This window comes from Pimephales promelas, chromosome 5 (assembly GCF_988280905.1).
Source record: "Pimephales promelas chromosome 5, fPimPro1.hap1.1, whole genome shotgun sequence".
Lineage (NCBI taxonomy): Eukaryota > Metazoa > Chordata > Actinopteri > Cypriniformes > Leuciscidae > Pimephales > Pimephales promelas.
Genome location: NC_142773.1, coordinates 26895199 through 26911341, shown reverse-complemented (window position 1 = coordinate 26911341; position 16143 = coordinate 26895199). Strand labels below are relative to the sequence as shown.

The 16143-nt window shown below is 38.9% G+C and overlaps 1 protein-coding gene across 1 annotated transcript in view; it reads right to left on the bottom strand.

The window, feature by feature from the left end:
- The window catches only part of ccdc24 (coiled-coil domain containing 24), a 130265-nt gene that overhangs the window by 4235 nt on the left and 109887 nt on the right, over positions 1–16143 (bottom strand). Inside the window, exons 6-7 of the mRNA XM_089131201.1 lie at positions 848–914; positions 245–362 (exon numbers count right to left, since the gene is read on the bottom strand). Coding sequence (XP_088987327.1) covers positions 245–362; positions 848–914 — 185 coding nt within the window. The remainder of the gene's footprint in view (positions 1–244; positions 363–847; positions 915–16143) is intronic.

The window sequence follows — 16143 nt, the reverse complement described above, 5'->3', positions numbered from 1 at the left end:
TACGCTAAACATTTTTCAGAGATAAAACTCTTTAAATTCATTCATAAATTCATTCAAATTCATAAATTAATTCAGATTATCATGAAAACAAATCTCAGAGAACGGTTGACTAGGTACCGATGTTTTATTAGACAAAAGGTTAATTTTGCCCCGGAGTTCTCCTTTAAGTACAGTACTCGTACTTTGTTACTGTCCACCTCTGCATGACTGTGCATCAAGCATTATTCTGTGAAGGTGTTCTGACCTTGCATGGATTTGTTGGTTTCTGTCTCTGGTACTCTGGTTTATTGTGATGTTGGAGCAGTTTATTGAACTCTTGACATTCAGATCCCTCTGAATGAGTCTCCGTTCCTCTTTGAGCTCTGAAAGCCAGCAGAGAAAACAAGAAATCAGTGTTAAGCAGCCTACATTTTTATCAGAATTTTTTTCTTTATTTGAAACTGCAGAATTATAAATTTAGCTGCTTTATTTTTACGAACAAGCTGTATATACAATTTAAAGAACAAACTGCATTACACACTGGCTGACGAGGAAAAGTGTACAAAAGATTTAGGAGTGAACCACTAGATGGTGGTGATACGCTATTCAAAAGGCTACTTCCCATTTGGAGACATTTCCAGATTTAAAATAGAATGGTTTAATAATCATTATGATGCAATGTTAATTCTGAAAGATTATGCTCAACAGTTGAATATATATATATATGGACAAATTTATATATTTACCTATATGGACAAAAACTCTTCAGAGCTGCTGTCTTGTTTTAGTTCAGTCTGCCAGTAGGCTTTTGTCTAATACAAAGGTGCATGAAAACAGAATCTTTTTGTGAAGATGAATAAGCGCATACCTGCTAGGGTGGGTTCTGGAGAGACAGCTTCTGTCTGGGCACTGGCTCTCTCAGTCTCAAGGTTTCCCTGTGATAAAACATCCAATCAAGCCAAAGAATTTCAACACCATTATACTTTCAGACTTATCCCGCAGTGTTTGTCACCAAATCATCTTTGGTGTATATGTTTGTAGCATATCACTCTAATAGACAATTCCATGGCATTTGTGATCAATATTCAGTTATTTTAAATTGATACAATTTATTTTTGATCAACTAAATGCACCTTTGGTGATACTTTTGAACTGCAGTATATATAAATATTGAGCCTGTTCTCATCCCAAGGCGTCATATATGACACTTTTGCCAAAGCGTAGACATCCAACGCACATGGCACCCTTTAGCGTCAAATGAGATGCAGATGGGGCAGAGGGCGCCTCCTAGTGGTCTAATCCTAACCCTACCCCAGACCTAAACTACCATAACCGAAGCGTCTCACTTGACGCTAAAGGGTGCCTTGTGTTGGATGTCTACGCTTTGGCAAAAGAGTCGTATATGACGCCTTGGGATGAGAATGCGTTCAAATATTCTATCAGTAATTGTTAAAATTCGTGTTTGATTAAAAACATGAACGAACAAAATGTTCTAGTAAGATTTACTTTTTTTCTTCGTATATTTACTATTATGAGTGATGATTCAATCAAAAATTCATGATGTGAAACTTTGTATCTGCATCAAGAATAAATTGCCAAATTGCTTTACAGATAAAACAAAAAAAAATTGCATTAAAAAAATGTGAAAAGTACAGAGCTCCTAAAAGGACCTTTGCAAAAAAAAAAAAAAGTTTCTTGTGTGCACACGCGGAAGTTTCTCTTGAGCATGTGAAAATCTGTATATTTTTATTTTTTGCAAAGGTCCCTTTAAGAGAGCTCACACTGCACTAAATGATTTCACAGCACTGCTCCACTGAGACTCGAGCTCTTAAAACAGGACTCCAAAACCACATGCTTTCGCTGCAAAGCCACAGATCTCCATTAGCCCACATGTTGTACGGCAGCGGAGTACTATTACACCAGTCTGCCTGCTGCCTCGGTTTAGTCACTGATATATCATGTAGAGTCATGCTTACTGCCCAGCACATATACATTAAATGAAACAGAAAAAAAAACAGAGCTCTCTGAGGTGAGCACTGTTGCTGCCAGTGTACGGGAGAATATTAACTTTAGCCCTGTGGTCTGTGGGCAGCGGTAGGTATAACCCCAGAGGCCAGCTGGAAAAGAAATAGCGCTAGCAAAGCCATAGTTACAGTATGAGGCAGGACACTGAAATCTAAGACCAGAGGCAGGAGGGACGCCCTCTCCCACACTCCCACACTCCCACAGATGAGCATGTCATTATCCTTGGCTAAAAATAAAACCATAACCACAAAAATAACATAAAAAACCCTTTATCATTCTTTTAATTATTGCAGTAAATTTAATTGAAGTTGATTTAGGCCTACTAAAATAACTCAAACTAAATAAACTAATAAAGACTATACAAAGTGATAAAACTGTATTTATGAAACTAATAAAAGCACACAACACAATTACCTACATTAAAATTTAAATCCAATTCAAAAGATTAACAAAAACTATAACAGTATTTCAATGATAGTAAATAATAACACTGTTGTTTGACTTTGACTCATGACAATATTCAAAGGTCCCCTGCAGGGCAAAAATATTTTTGATCACAAATAACACAAAATTATATATAAATTATATATAAATTATATATATATATATATATATATATATATATATATATATATATAAATAATGAAATGCAATACTAAGAAATAATTCAGGGTGGCTACAGGTATAAACAATTTAAATGTAAGAATTTTTAAGACTTTTTAATACCACTTCTAAATTATATTTAAGACCAAACTTACCATGGAAATATGAATTAAAACTGAAAATATACAGTAATATTTCCAAGTAAACACACTGTCTGTTCAAAAATATGGTGAAATGACAATAACCAAGTGTCAATTCCGTACGTGCAGTTGCCTGTGTTGTAATACAGTGGAGTGAAAAGAAATATAGAAGGCATTTTTATAAATGTCTTAAAAATAATAAAGTATATTAATAAAGGCTTAGATTTAATTTACTAATAAAGGCATAGAACCAGTTTATTTGTAGTGTACTGATAATAGTTTCATATAATTAGTTTGTTAATTATACTAATATATATAAATAATTGATTTCTGTATAAAATAATACTATAAACACTTAAAATAAACAGATTAGTGCCCTGTTTTGAGGACAAGAAATGAAAAACAATGCTGTATGATGACTGTCCAAAAGATGGAACTCTGTAATGGCCACCTAGTGTTCAGTAGTGTTCATGACATGTTGATATGCCTTTAAGATGACTTCTTCTATGACGTTCGTTATTGTATGCGTAATGTATTGTTATGTAAAATGGAGGCTCTAGATATAGGGCCAAGAGACTTAGACGTGAGTGCAAAAATGGAGGCTCTAGACCCTTCCAGAGCTGAGATATTGAGATTTTTATAATGGCATAAATGCTACATGGGATCTCAATATCTCAGCTCTGGAAGGGTCTAGAGACTCCGTTTTTGCACTCACGTCTAAGTCTCATGGCCCTCTATCAGAATCCAGAGTTTCAAGACGATCAGAGAAACTAAAAATTTCGAACAAAAAAAAAACCGTAAGGGGTAGTAACACTGTCGTTTTTTTTGGGGTGCGAAAAAATAAGTTTCTCCAATCCTCCTGAAACTCCGGATTCTGATAGAGGGCCATGAGACTTAGACGTGAGTGCAAAAATGGAGGCTCTAGACCCTTCCAGAGCTGAGATATTGAGATTTTTACAATGGCATAAATGCTACATGGGATCTCAATATCTCAGCTCTGGAAGGGTCTAGAGACTCAATTTTTGTACTCAGGTCTAAGTCTCATGGCCCTCTATCAGAATCCAGAGTTTCAAGACGATCAGAGAAACTAAAAATTTCGAACAAAAAAAAAACCGTAAGGGCTAACACTGTCGTTTTTTTTGGGGTGCGAAAAAATACGTTTCTCCAATCCTCCTGAAACTCTGGATTCTGATAGAGGGCCATGAGACTTAGACCTGAGTGCAAAAATGGAGGCTCTAGACCCTTCCAGAGCTGAGATATCGAAACTCAAAAATTCGACCCGAAAAAAAAACGACAGTGGTACCCCTTTCGTTTTTTTTTTTCGGGCGAAAAATTAAGTTTCTCCAATCTTCTCAAAACTCTGGATTCTGATAGAGGGCCATGAGACTTAGACCTGAGTGCAAAAATGGAGGCTCTAGACCCTTCCAGAGCTGAGATATCGCAACTCAAAAATTCGACCCGAAAAAAAAAACGACAGTGGTACCCCTTTCGGTTTTTTTTTTTTCGGGTGAAAAATTAAGTTTCTCCAATCTTCTCAAAACTCTGGATTCTGATAGAGGGCCATGAGACTTAGACCTGGGTGCAAAAATGGAGGCTCTAGACCCTTCCAGAGCTGAGATATCGAAACTCAAAAATTCGACCCCAAAAAAAAAAAACGACAGTTGGTACCCCTTTCGTTTTTTTTTTTTCGGCTGAAAAATTAAGTTTCTCCAATCTTCTCAAAACTCTGGATTCTGATAGAGGGCCATGAGACTTAGACCTGAGTGCAAAAATGGAGGCTCTAGACCCTTCCAGAGCTGAGATATCGAAACTCAAAAATTCGACCCGAAAAAAAAAACGACAGTGGTACCCCTTTCGTTTTTTTTTTTCGGGCGAAAAATTAAGTTTCTCCAATCTTCTCAAAACTCTGGATTCTGATTAAGGGCCATGAGACTTAAACCTGAGTGCAAAAATGGAGGCTCTAGACCCTTCCAGAGCTGAGATATCGAAACTCAAAAATTCGACCCGAAAAAAAAAACGACAGTGGTACCCCTTTCGTTTTTTTTTTTCGGGTGAAAAATTAAGTTTCTCCAATCTTCTCAAAACTCTGGATTCTGATAGAGGGCCATGAGACTTAGACCTGAGTGCAAAAATGGAGGCTCTAGACCCTTCCAGAGCTGAGATATCGAAACTCAAAAATTCGACCCGAAAAAAAAAAACGACAGTGGTACCTCTTTCGTTTTTTTCTTTTTCGGGCGAAAAATTAAGTTTCTCCAATCTTCTCAAAACTCTGGATTCTGATAGAGGGCCATGAGACTTAGACCTGAGTTTAAAAATGGAGGCTCTAGACCCTTCCAGAGCTGAGATATCGAAACTCAAAAATTCGACACGAAAAAAAACCGACAGTGGTACCCCTTACGTTTTTTTCTTTTTCGGGCGAAAAATTAAGTTTCTCCAATCTTCTCAAAACTCTGGATTCTGATAGAGGGCCATGAGACTTAGACCTGAGTGCAAAAATGGAGGCTCTAGACCCTTCCAGAGCTGAGATATCGAAACTCAAAAATTCGACCCGAAAAAAAAAAAACGACAGTGGTACCCCTTACGTTTTTTTCTTTTTCGGGCGAAAAATTAAGTTTCTCCAATCTTCTCAAAACTCTGGATTCTGATAGAGGGCCATGAGACTTAAACCTGAGTGCAAAAATGGAGGCTCTAGACCCTTCCAGAGCTGAGATATCGAAACTCAAAAATTCGACCCAAAAAAAAAACGACAGTGGTACCCCATTACGTTTTTTTCTTTTTCAGGCGAAAAATTAAGTTTCTCCAATCTTCTCAAAACTCTGGATTCTGATAGAGGGCCATGAGACTTAGACCTGAGTGCAAAAATGGAGGCTCTAGACCCTTCCAGAGCTGAGATATCGAAACTCAAAAATTCGACCCGAAAAAAAAAACGACAGTGGTACCCCTTTCGTTTTTTTTTTTTCGGGTGAAAAATTAAGTTTCTCCAATCTTCTCAAAACTCTGGATTCTGATAGAGGGCCATGAGACTTAAACCTGAGTGCAAAAATGGAGGCTTTAGACCCTTCCAGAGCTGAGATATCGAAACTCAAAAATTCGACCCGAAAAAAAAAACGACAGTGGTACCCCTTACGTTTTTTTTTTTGGGCGAAAAATTAAGTTTCTCCAATCTTCTCAAAATTCTGGATTATGATAAAGGGCCATGAGACTTAGACCTGAGTGCAAAAATGGAGGCTCTAGCCCCTTCCAGAGCTGAGATATCGAAACTCAAAGATTCGGCCCAAAAAAAAAACGACAGTGGTGCCCCTTACGTTTTTTTTTTTTGGGCGAAAAATTACGTTTCTCCAATCTTCTCAAAACTCTGGTTTATGATAAAGGGCTATGAGACTTAGACCTGAGTGCAAAAATGGAGGCTCTAGACCCTTCCAGAGCTGAGATATCGAAACTCAAATATTCAACCCGAAAAAAAAAAAACGACAGTGGTACCCCTTACGTTTTTTTTTTTTTTTTGGGCGAAAAATTAAGTTTCTCCAATTTTCTCAAAACTCTGGATTATGATAAAGGGCCATGAGACTTAGACCTGAGTGCAAAAATGGAGGCTCTAGCCCCTTCCAGAGCTGAGATATCGAAACTCAAAAATTCGGCCCAAAAAAAAAACGACAGTGGTACCCCTTACGTTTTTTTTTTTTGGGCGAAAAATTAAGTTTCTCCAATCTTCTCAAAACTCTGGATTATGATAAAGGGCCATGAGACTTAGACCTGAGTGCAAAAATGGAGGCTCTAGCCCCTTCCAGAGCTGAGATATCGAAACTCAAAAATTCGGCCCCCAAAAAAAACGACAGTGGTACCCCTTACGTTTTTTTTTTGGGTGAAAAATTAAGTTTCTCCAATCTTCTCAAAACTCTGGATTATGATAAAGGGCCATGAGACTTAGACCTGAGTGCAAAAATGGAGGCTCTAGCCCCTTCCAGAGCTGAGATATCGAAACTCAAAAATTCGGCCCAAAAAAAAAAAGACAGTGGTGCCCCTTACGTTTTTTTTTTTTTGGGCGAAAAATTAAGTTTCTCCAATCTTCTCAAAACTCTGGATTATGATAAAGGGCCATGAGACTTAGACCTGAGTGCAAAAATGGAGGCTCTAGCCCCTTCCAGAGCTGAGATATCGAAACTCAAAAATTCGGCCCCAAAAAAAACCGACAGTGGTACCCCTTACGTTTTTTTTTTTTTGGGCGAAAAATTAAGTTTCTCCAATCTTCTCAAAACTCTGGATTATGATAAAGGGCTATGAGACTTAGACCTGAGTGCAAAAATGGAGGCTCTAGACCCTTCCAGAGCTGAGATATCGAAACTCAAAAATTCGCCCCGAAAAAAAAAAACGACAGTGGTACCCCTTACGTTTTTTTTTTTTGGGCGAAAAATTAAGTTTCTCCAATCTTTTCAAAACTCTGGATTATGATAAAGGGCCATGAGACTTAGACCTGAGTGCAAAAATGGAGGCTCTAGCCCCTTCCAGAGCTGAGATATCGAAACTCAAAAATTCAACCCAAAAAAAAAAAACGACAGTGGTACCCCTTACGTTTTTTTTTTTGGGCGAAAAATTAAGTTTCTCCAATCTTCTCAAAACTCTGGATTATGATAAAGGGCTATGAGACTTAGACCTGAGTGCAAAAATGGAGGCTCTAGACCCTTCCAGAGCTGAGATATCGAAACTCAAAAATTCGGCCCAAAAAAAAAAAACGACAGTGGTACCCCTTACGGTTTTTTTTTTGGGCGAAAAATTAAGTTTCTCCAATCTTCTCAAAACTCTGGATTATGATAAAGGGCTATGAGACTTAGACCTGAGTGCAAAAATGGAGGCTCTAGCCCCTTCCAGAGCTGAGATATCGAAACTCAAAAATTCGCCCCGAAAAAAAACACGACAGTGGTACCCCTTACGTTTTTTTTTTTGGGCGAAAAATTAAGTTTCTCCAATCTTCTCAAAACTCTGGATTATGATAAAGGGCTATGAGACTTAGACCTGAGTGCAAAAATGGAGGCTCTAGCCCCTTCCAGAGCTGAGATATCGAAACTCAAAAATTCGGCCCAAAAAAAAAACGACAGTGGTACCCCTTACGTTTTTTTTTTTGGGCGAAAAATTAAGTTTTTCCAATCTTCTCAAAACTCTGGATTATGATAAAGGTCCATGAGACTTAGACCTGAGTGCAAAAATGGAGGCTCTAGCCCCTTCCAGAGCTGAGATATCGAAACTCAAAAATTCGCCCCGAAAAAAAACACGACAGTGGTACCCCTTACGTTTTTTTTTTTGGGCGAAAAATTAAGTTTCTCCAATCTTCTCAAAACTCTGGATTATGATAAAGGGCCATGAGACTTAGACCTGAGTGCAAAAATGGAGGCTCTAGCCCCTTCCAGAGCTGAGATATCGAAACTCAAAAATTCGCCCCGAAAAAAAAAACGACAGTGGTACCCCTTACGTTTTTTTTTTTTGGGCGAAAAATTAAGTTTCTCCAATCTTCTCAAAACTCTGGATTATGATAAAGGGCCATGAGACTTAGACCTGAGTGCAAAAATGGAGGCTCTAGCCCCTTCCAGAGCTGAGATATCGAAACTCAAAAATTCGCCCCGAAAAAAAAAACGACAGTGGTACCCCTTACGTTTTTTTTTTTTGGGCGAAAAATTAAGTTTCTCCAATCTTCTCAAAACTCTGGATTATGATAAAGGGGTATGAGACTTAGACCTGAGTGCAAAAATGGAGGCTCTAGCCCCTTCCAGAGCTGAGATATCGAAACTCAAAAATTCGCCCCGAAAAAAAAAACGACAGTGGTACCCCTTACGTTTTTTTTTTTTTGGGCGAAAAATTAAGTTTCTCCAATCTTCTCAAAACTCTGGTTTATGATAAAGGGCTATGAGACTTAGACCTGAGTGCAAAAATGGAGGCTCTAGCCCCTTCCAGAGCTGAGATTTCGAAACTCAAAAATTCGGCCCAAAAAAAAAACGACAGTGGTACCCCTTACGTTTTTTTTTTTGGGCGAAAAATTAAGTTTCTCCAATCTTCTCAAAACTCTGGATTATGATAAAGGGCCATGAGACTTAGACCTGAGTGCAAAAATGGAGGCTCTAGCCCCTTCCAGAGCTGAGATATCGAAACTCAAAAATTCGGCCCAAAAAAAAACCGACAGTGGTACCCCTTACGTTTTTTTTTTTGGGCGAAAAATTAAGTTTCTCCAATCTTCTCAAAACTCTGGATTATGATAAAGGGCCATGAGACTTAGACCTGAGTGCAAAAATGGAGGCTCTAGCCCCTTCCAGAGCTGAGATATCGACACTCAAAAATTCGCCCCGAAAAAAAAACGACAGTGGTACCCCTTACGTTTTTTTTTGGGCGAAAAATTAAGTTTCTCCAATCTTCTCAAAACTCTGGATTATGATAAAGGGCCATGAGACTTAGATTTGAGTGCAAAAATGGAGGCTCTAGCCCCTTCCAGAGCTGAGATATCGAAACTCAAAAATTCAACCCGAAAAAAAAAACGACAGTGGTACCCCTTACGTTTTTTTTTTGGGCGAAAAATTAAGTTTCTCCAATCTTCTCAAAACTCTGGATTATGATAAAGGGCCATGAGACTTAGACCTGAGTGCAAAAATGGAGGCTCTAGCCCCTTCCAGAGCTGAGATATCGAAACTCAAAAATTCGGCCCAAAAAAAAAACGACAGTGGTACCCCTTACGTTTTTTTTTTTGGGCGAAAAATTAAGTTTCTCCAATCTTCTCAAAACTCTGGATTATGATAAAGGGCTATGAGACTAAGACCTGAGTGCAAAAATGGAGGCTCTAGCCCCTTCCAGAGCTGAGATATCGAAACTCAAAAATTCGCCCCGAAAAAAAAACGACAGTGGTACCCCTTACGTTTTTTTTTTTGGGCGAAAAATTAAGTTTCTCCAATCTTCTCAAAACTCTGGATTATGATAAAGGGCTATGAGACTTAGACCTGAGTGCAAAAATGGAGGCTCTAGCCCCTTCCAGAGCTGAGATATCGAAACTCAAAAATTCGGCCCAAAAAAAAAAACGACAGTGGTACCCCTTACGTTTTTTTTTTTTTGGGCGAAAAATTAAGTTTCTCCAATCTTCTCAAAACTCTGGATTATGATAAAGGGCCATGAGACTTAGACCTGAGTGCAAAAATGGAGGCTCTAGACCCTTCCAGAGCTGAGATATCGAAACTCAAAAATTAAACCCGAAAAAAAAAAAACGACAGTGGTACCCCTTACGTTTTTTTTTTTGGGCGAAAAATTAAGTTTCTCCAATCTTCTCAAAACTCTGGATTATGATAAAGGGCCATGAGACTTAGACCTGAGTGCAAAAATGGAGGCTCTAGCCCCTTCCAGAGCTGAGATATCGAAACTCAAAAATTCGGCCCAAAAAAAAAACGACAGTGGTACCCCTTACGTTTTTTTTTTTGGGCGAAAAATTAAGTTTCTCCAATCTTCTCAAAACTCTGGATTATGATAAAGGGCCATGAGACTTAGACCTGAGTGCAAAAATGGAGGCTCTAGCCCCTTCCAGAGCTGAGATATCGAAACTAAAAAATTCGGCCCAAAAAAAATCGACAGTGGTACCCCTTACATTTTTTTTTTTGGGCGAAAAATTAAGTTTCTCCAATCTTCTCAAAACTCCGGATTATGATAAAGGGCCATGAGACTTAGACCTGAGTGCAAAAATGGAGGCTCTAGCCCCTTCCAGAGCTGAGATATCGAAACTCAAAAATTCGCCCCGAAAAAAAAAACGACAGTGGTACCCCTTACGTTTTTTTTTTTTGGGCGAAAAATTAAGTTTCTCCAATCTTCTCAAAACTCTGGATTATGATAAAGGGCCATGAGACTTAGACCTGAGTGCAAAAATGGAGGCTCTAGCCCCTTCCAGAGCTGAGATATCGAAACTCAAAAATTCGCCCCTGAAAAAAAAACGACAGTGGTACCCCTTACGTTTTTTTTTTTGGGCGAAAAATTACGTTTCTCCAATCTTCTCAAAACTCTGGATTATGATAAAGGGCTATGAGACTTAGACCTGAGTGCAAAAATGGAGGCTCTAGCCCCTTCCAGAGCTGAGATATCGAAACTCAAAAATTCGCCCCGAAAAAAAAAACGACAGTGGTACCCCTTACGTTTTTTTTTTTTGGGCGAAAAATTAAGTTTCTCCAATCTTCTCAAAACTCTGGATTATGATAAAGGGCCATGAGACTTAGACCTGAGTGCAAAAATGGAGGCTCTAGCCCCTTCCAGAGCTGAGATATCGAAACTCAAAAATTCGCCCCGAAAAAAAAACGACAGTGGTACCCCTTACGTTTTTTTTTTTGGGCGAAAAATTACGTTTCTCCAATCTTCTCAAAACTCTGGATTATGATAAAGGGCTATGAGACTTAGACCTGAGTGCAAAAATGTAGGCTCTAGCCCCTTCCAGAGCTGAGATATCGAAACTCAAAAATTCGCCCCGAAAAAAAAACGACAGTGGTACCCCTTACGTTTTTTTTTTTTGGGCGAAAAATTAAGTTTCTCCAATCTTCTCAAAACTCTGGATTATGATAAAGGGCCATGAGACTTAGACCTGAGTGCAAAAATGGAGGCTCTAGCCCCTTCCAGAGCTGAGATATCGAAACTCAAAAATTCGGCCCAAAAAAAAAAACGACAGTGGTACCCCTTACGTTTTTTTTTTTGGGCGAAAAATTAAGTTTCTCCAATCTTCTCAAAACTCTGGATTATGATAAAGGGCCATGACACTTAGACCTGAGTGCAAAAATGGAGGCTCTAGCCCCTTCCAGAGCTGAGATATCGAAACTCAAAAATTCGGCCCAAAAAAAAAACGACAGTGGTACCCCTTACGTTTTTTTTTTTGGGCGAAAAATTAAGTTTCTCCAATCTTCTCAAAACTCTGGATTATGATAAAGGGCCATGAGACTTAGACCTGAGTGCAAAAATGGAGGCTCTAGACCCTTCCAGAGCTGAGATATCGAAACTCAAAAATTCAACCCGAAAAAAAAAAACGACAGTGGTACCCCTTACGTTTTTTTTTTTGGGCGAAAAATTAAGTTTCTCCAATCTTCTCAAAACTCTGGATTATGATAAAGGGCCATAAGACTTAGACCTGAGTGCAAAAATGGAGGCTCTAGCCCCTTCCAGAGCTGACATATCGAAACTCAAAAATTCGCCCCGAAAAAAAAAATGACAGTGGTACCCCTTACGTTTTTTTTTTTTGGGCGAAAAGTTAAGTTTCTCCAATCTTCTCAAAACTCTGGATTATGATAAAGGGCCATGAGACTTAGACCTGAGTGCAAAAATGGAGGCTCTAGCCCCTTCCAGAGCTGAGATATCGAAACTCAAAAATTCAACCCGAAAAAAAAACGACAGTGGTACCCCTTACGTTTTTTTTTTTGGGCGAAAAATTAAGTTTCTCCAATCTTCTCAAAACTCTGGATTATGATAAAGGGCTATGAGACTTAGACCTGAGTGCAAAAATGTAGGCTCTAGCCCCTTCCAGAGCTGAGATATCGAAACTCAAAAATTCGCCCCGAAAAAAAAACGACAGTGGTACCCCTTACGTTTTTTTTTTTTGGGCGAAAAATTAAGTTTCTCCAATCTTCTCAAAACTCTGGTTTATGATAAAGGGCTATGAGACTTAGACCTGAGTGCAAAAATGGAGGCTCTAGCCCCTTCCAGAGCTGAGATTTCGAAACTCAAAAATTCGCCCAAAAAAAAAACGACAGTGGTACCCCTTACGTTTTTTTTTTTGGGCGAAAAATTAAGTTTCTCCAATCTTCTCAAAACTCTGGATTATGATAAAGGGCCATGAGACTTAGACCTGAGTGCAAAAATGGAGGCTCTAGCCCCTTCCAGAGCTGAGATATCGAAAATCAAAAATTCGGCCCAAAAAAAAACCGACAGTGGTACCCCTTACGTTTTTTTTTTTGGGCGAAAAATTAAGTTTCTCCAATCTTCTCAAAACTCTGGATTATGATAAAGGGCCATGAGACTTAGACCTGAGTGCAAAAATGGAGGCTCTAGCCCCTTCCAGAGCTGAGATATCGACACTCAAAAATTCGCCCCGAAAAAAAAACGACAGTGGTACCCCTTACGTTTTTTTTTGGGCGAAAAATTAAGTTTCTCCAATCTTCTCAAAACTCTGGATTATGATAAAGGGCCATGAGACTTAGACCTGAGTGCAAAAATGGAGGCTCTAGCCCCTTCCAGAGCTGAGATATCGAAACTAAAAAATTCAACCCGAAAAAAAAAACGACAGTGGTACCCCTTACGTTTTTTTTTTTGGGCGAAAAATTAAGTTTCTCCAATCTTCTCAAAACTCTGGATTATGATAAAGGGCCATGAGACTTAGACCTGAGTGCAAAAATGGAGGCTCTAGACCCTTCCAGAGCTGAGATATCGAAACTCAAAAATTCGGCCCAAAAAAAAAACGACAGTGGTACCCCTTACGTTTTTTTTTTTGGGCGAAAAATTAAGTTTCTCCAATCTTCTCAAAACTCTGGATTATGATAAAGGGCCATGAGACTTAGACCTGAGTGCAAAAATGGAGGCTCTAGCCCCTTCCAGAGCTGAGATATCGAAACTCAAAAATTCGGCCCAAAAAAAAAACGACAGTGGTACCCCTTACGTTTTTTTTTTTGGGCGAAAAATTAAGTTTCTCCAATCTTCTCAAAACTCTGGATTATGATAAAGGGGTATGAGACTTAGACCTGAGTGCAAAAATGGAGGCTCTAGCCCCTTCCAGAGCTGAGATATCGAAACTCAAAAATTCGCCCCGAAAAAAAAAACGACAGTGGTACCCCTTACGTTTTTTTTTTTTGGGGCGAAAAATTAAGTTTCTCCAATCTTCTCAAAACTCTGGATTATGATAAAGGGCCATGAGACTTAGACCTGAGTGCAAAAATGGAGGCTCTAGACCCTTCCAGAGCTGAGATATCGAAACTCAAAAATTAAACCCGAAAAAAAAAAAACGACAGTGGTACCCCTTACGTTTTTTTTTTGGGCGAAAAATTAAGTTTCTCCAATCTTCTCAAAACTCTGGATTATGATAAAGGGCCATGAGACTTAGACCTGAGTGCAAAAATGGAGGCTCTAGCCCCTTCAAGAGCTGAGATATCGAAACTCAAAAATTCGGCCCAAAAAAAAAACGACAGTGGTACCCCTTACGTTTTTTTTTTTGGGCGAAAAATTAAGTTTCTCCAATCTTCTCAAAACTCTGGATTATGATAAAGGGGTATGAGACTTAGACCTGAGTGCAAAAATGGAGGCTCTAGCCCCTTCCAGAGCTGAGATATCGAAACTCAAAAATTCGCCCCGAAAAAAAAAACGACAGTGGTACCCCTTACGTTTTTTTTTTTTGGGCGAAAAATTAAGTTTCTCCAATCTTCTCAAAACTCTGGATTATGATAAAGGGCCATGAGACTTAGACCTGAGTGCAAAAATGGAGGCTCTAGCCCCTTCCAGAGCTGAGATATCGAAACTAAAAAATTCGGCCCAAAAAAAAAACGACAGTGGTACCCCTTACATTTTTTTTTTTGGGCGAAAAATTAAGTTTCTCCAATCTTCTCAAAACTCCGGATTATGATAAAGGGCCATGAGACTTAGACCTGAGTGCAAAAATTGAGGCTCTAGCCCCTTCCATAGCTGAGATATCGAAACTCAAAAATTCGCCCCGAAAAAAAAAACGACAGTGGTACCCCTTACGTTTTTTTTTTTTGGGCGAAAAATTAAGTTTCTCCAATCTTCTCAAAACTCTGGATTATGATAAAGGGCCATGAGACTTAGACCTGAGTGCAAAAATGGAGGCTCTAGCCCCTTCCAGAGCTGAGATATCGAAACTCAAAAATTCGCCCCGAAAAAAAAACGACAGTGGTACCCCTTACGTTTTTTTTTTTGGGCGAAAAATTAAGTTTCTCCAATCTTCTCAAAACTCTGGATTATGATAAAGGGCTATGAGACTTAGACCTGAGTGCAAAAATGTAGGCTCTAGCCCCTTCCAGAGCTGAGATATCGAAACTCAAAAATTCGCCCCGAAAAAAAAACGACAGTGGTACCCCTTACGTTTTTTTTTTTTGGGCGAAAAATTAAGTTTCTCCAATCTTCTCAAAACTCTGGATTATGATAAAGGGCCATGAGACTTAGACCTGAGTGCAAAAATGGAGGCTCTAGCCCCTTCCAGAGCTGAGATATCGAAACTCAAAAATTCGGCCCAAAAAAAAAAACGACAGTGGTACCCCTTACGTTTTTTTTTTTGGGCGAAAAATTAAGTTTCTCCAATCTTCTCAAAACTCTGGATTATGATAAAGGGCCATGACACTTAGACCTGAGTGCAAAAATGGAGGCTCTAGCCCCTTCCAGAGCTGAGATATCGAAACTCAAAAATTCGGCCCAAAAAAAAAACGACAGTGGTACCCCTTACGTTTTTTTTTTTTGGGCGAAAAATTAAGTTTCTCCAATCTTCTCAAAACTCTGGATTATGATAAAGGGCCATGAGACTTAGACCTGAGTGCAAAAATGGAGGCTCTAGACCCTTCCAGAGCTGAGATATCGAAACTCAAAAATTCAACCCGAAAAAAAAAAACGACAGTGGTACCCCTTACGTTTTTTTTTTTGGGCGAAAAATTAAGTTTCTCCAATCTTCTCAAAACTCTGGATTATGATAAAGGGCCATAAGACTTAGACCTGAGTGCAAAAATGGAGGCTCTAGCCCCTTCCAGAGCTGAGATATCGAAACTCAAAAATTCGCCCCGAAAAAAAAAATGACAGTGGTACCCCTTATGTTTTTTTTTTTTGGGCGAAAAGTTAAGTTTCTCCAATCTTCTCAAAACTCTGGATTATGATAAAGGGCCATGAGACTTAGACCTGAGTGCAAAAATGGAGGCTCTAGCCCCTTCCAGAGCTGAGATATCGAAACTCAAAAATTCAACCCGAAAAAAAAACGACAGTGGTACCCCTTACGTTTTTTTTTTTTGGGCGAAAAATTAAGTTTCTCCAATCTTCTCAAAACTCTGGATTATGATAAAGGGCTATGAGACTTAGACCTGAGTGCAAAAATGGAGGCTCTAGCCCCTTCCAGAGCTGAGATATCGAAACTCAAAAATTCGCCCCGAAAAAAAAACGACAGTGGTACCCCTTACGTTTTTTTTTTTGGGCGAAAAATTAAGTTTCTCCAATCTTCTCAAAACTCTGGATTATGATAAAGGGCCATGACACTTAGACCTGAGTGCAAAAATGGAGGCTCTAGCCCCTTCCAGAGCTGAGATATCGAAACTCAAAAATTCGGCCCAAAAAAAAAACGACAGTGGTACCCCTTACGTTTTTTTTTTTGGGCGAAAAATTAAGTTTCTCCAATCTTCTCAAAACTCTGGATTATGATAAA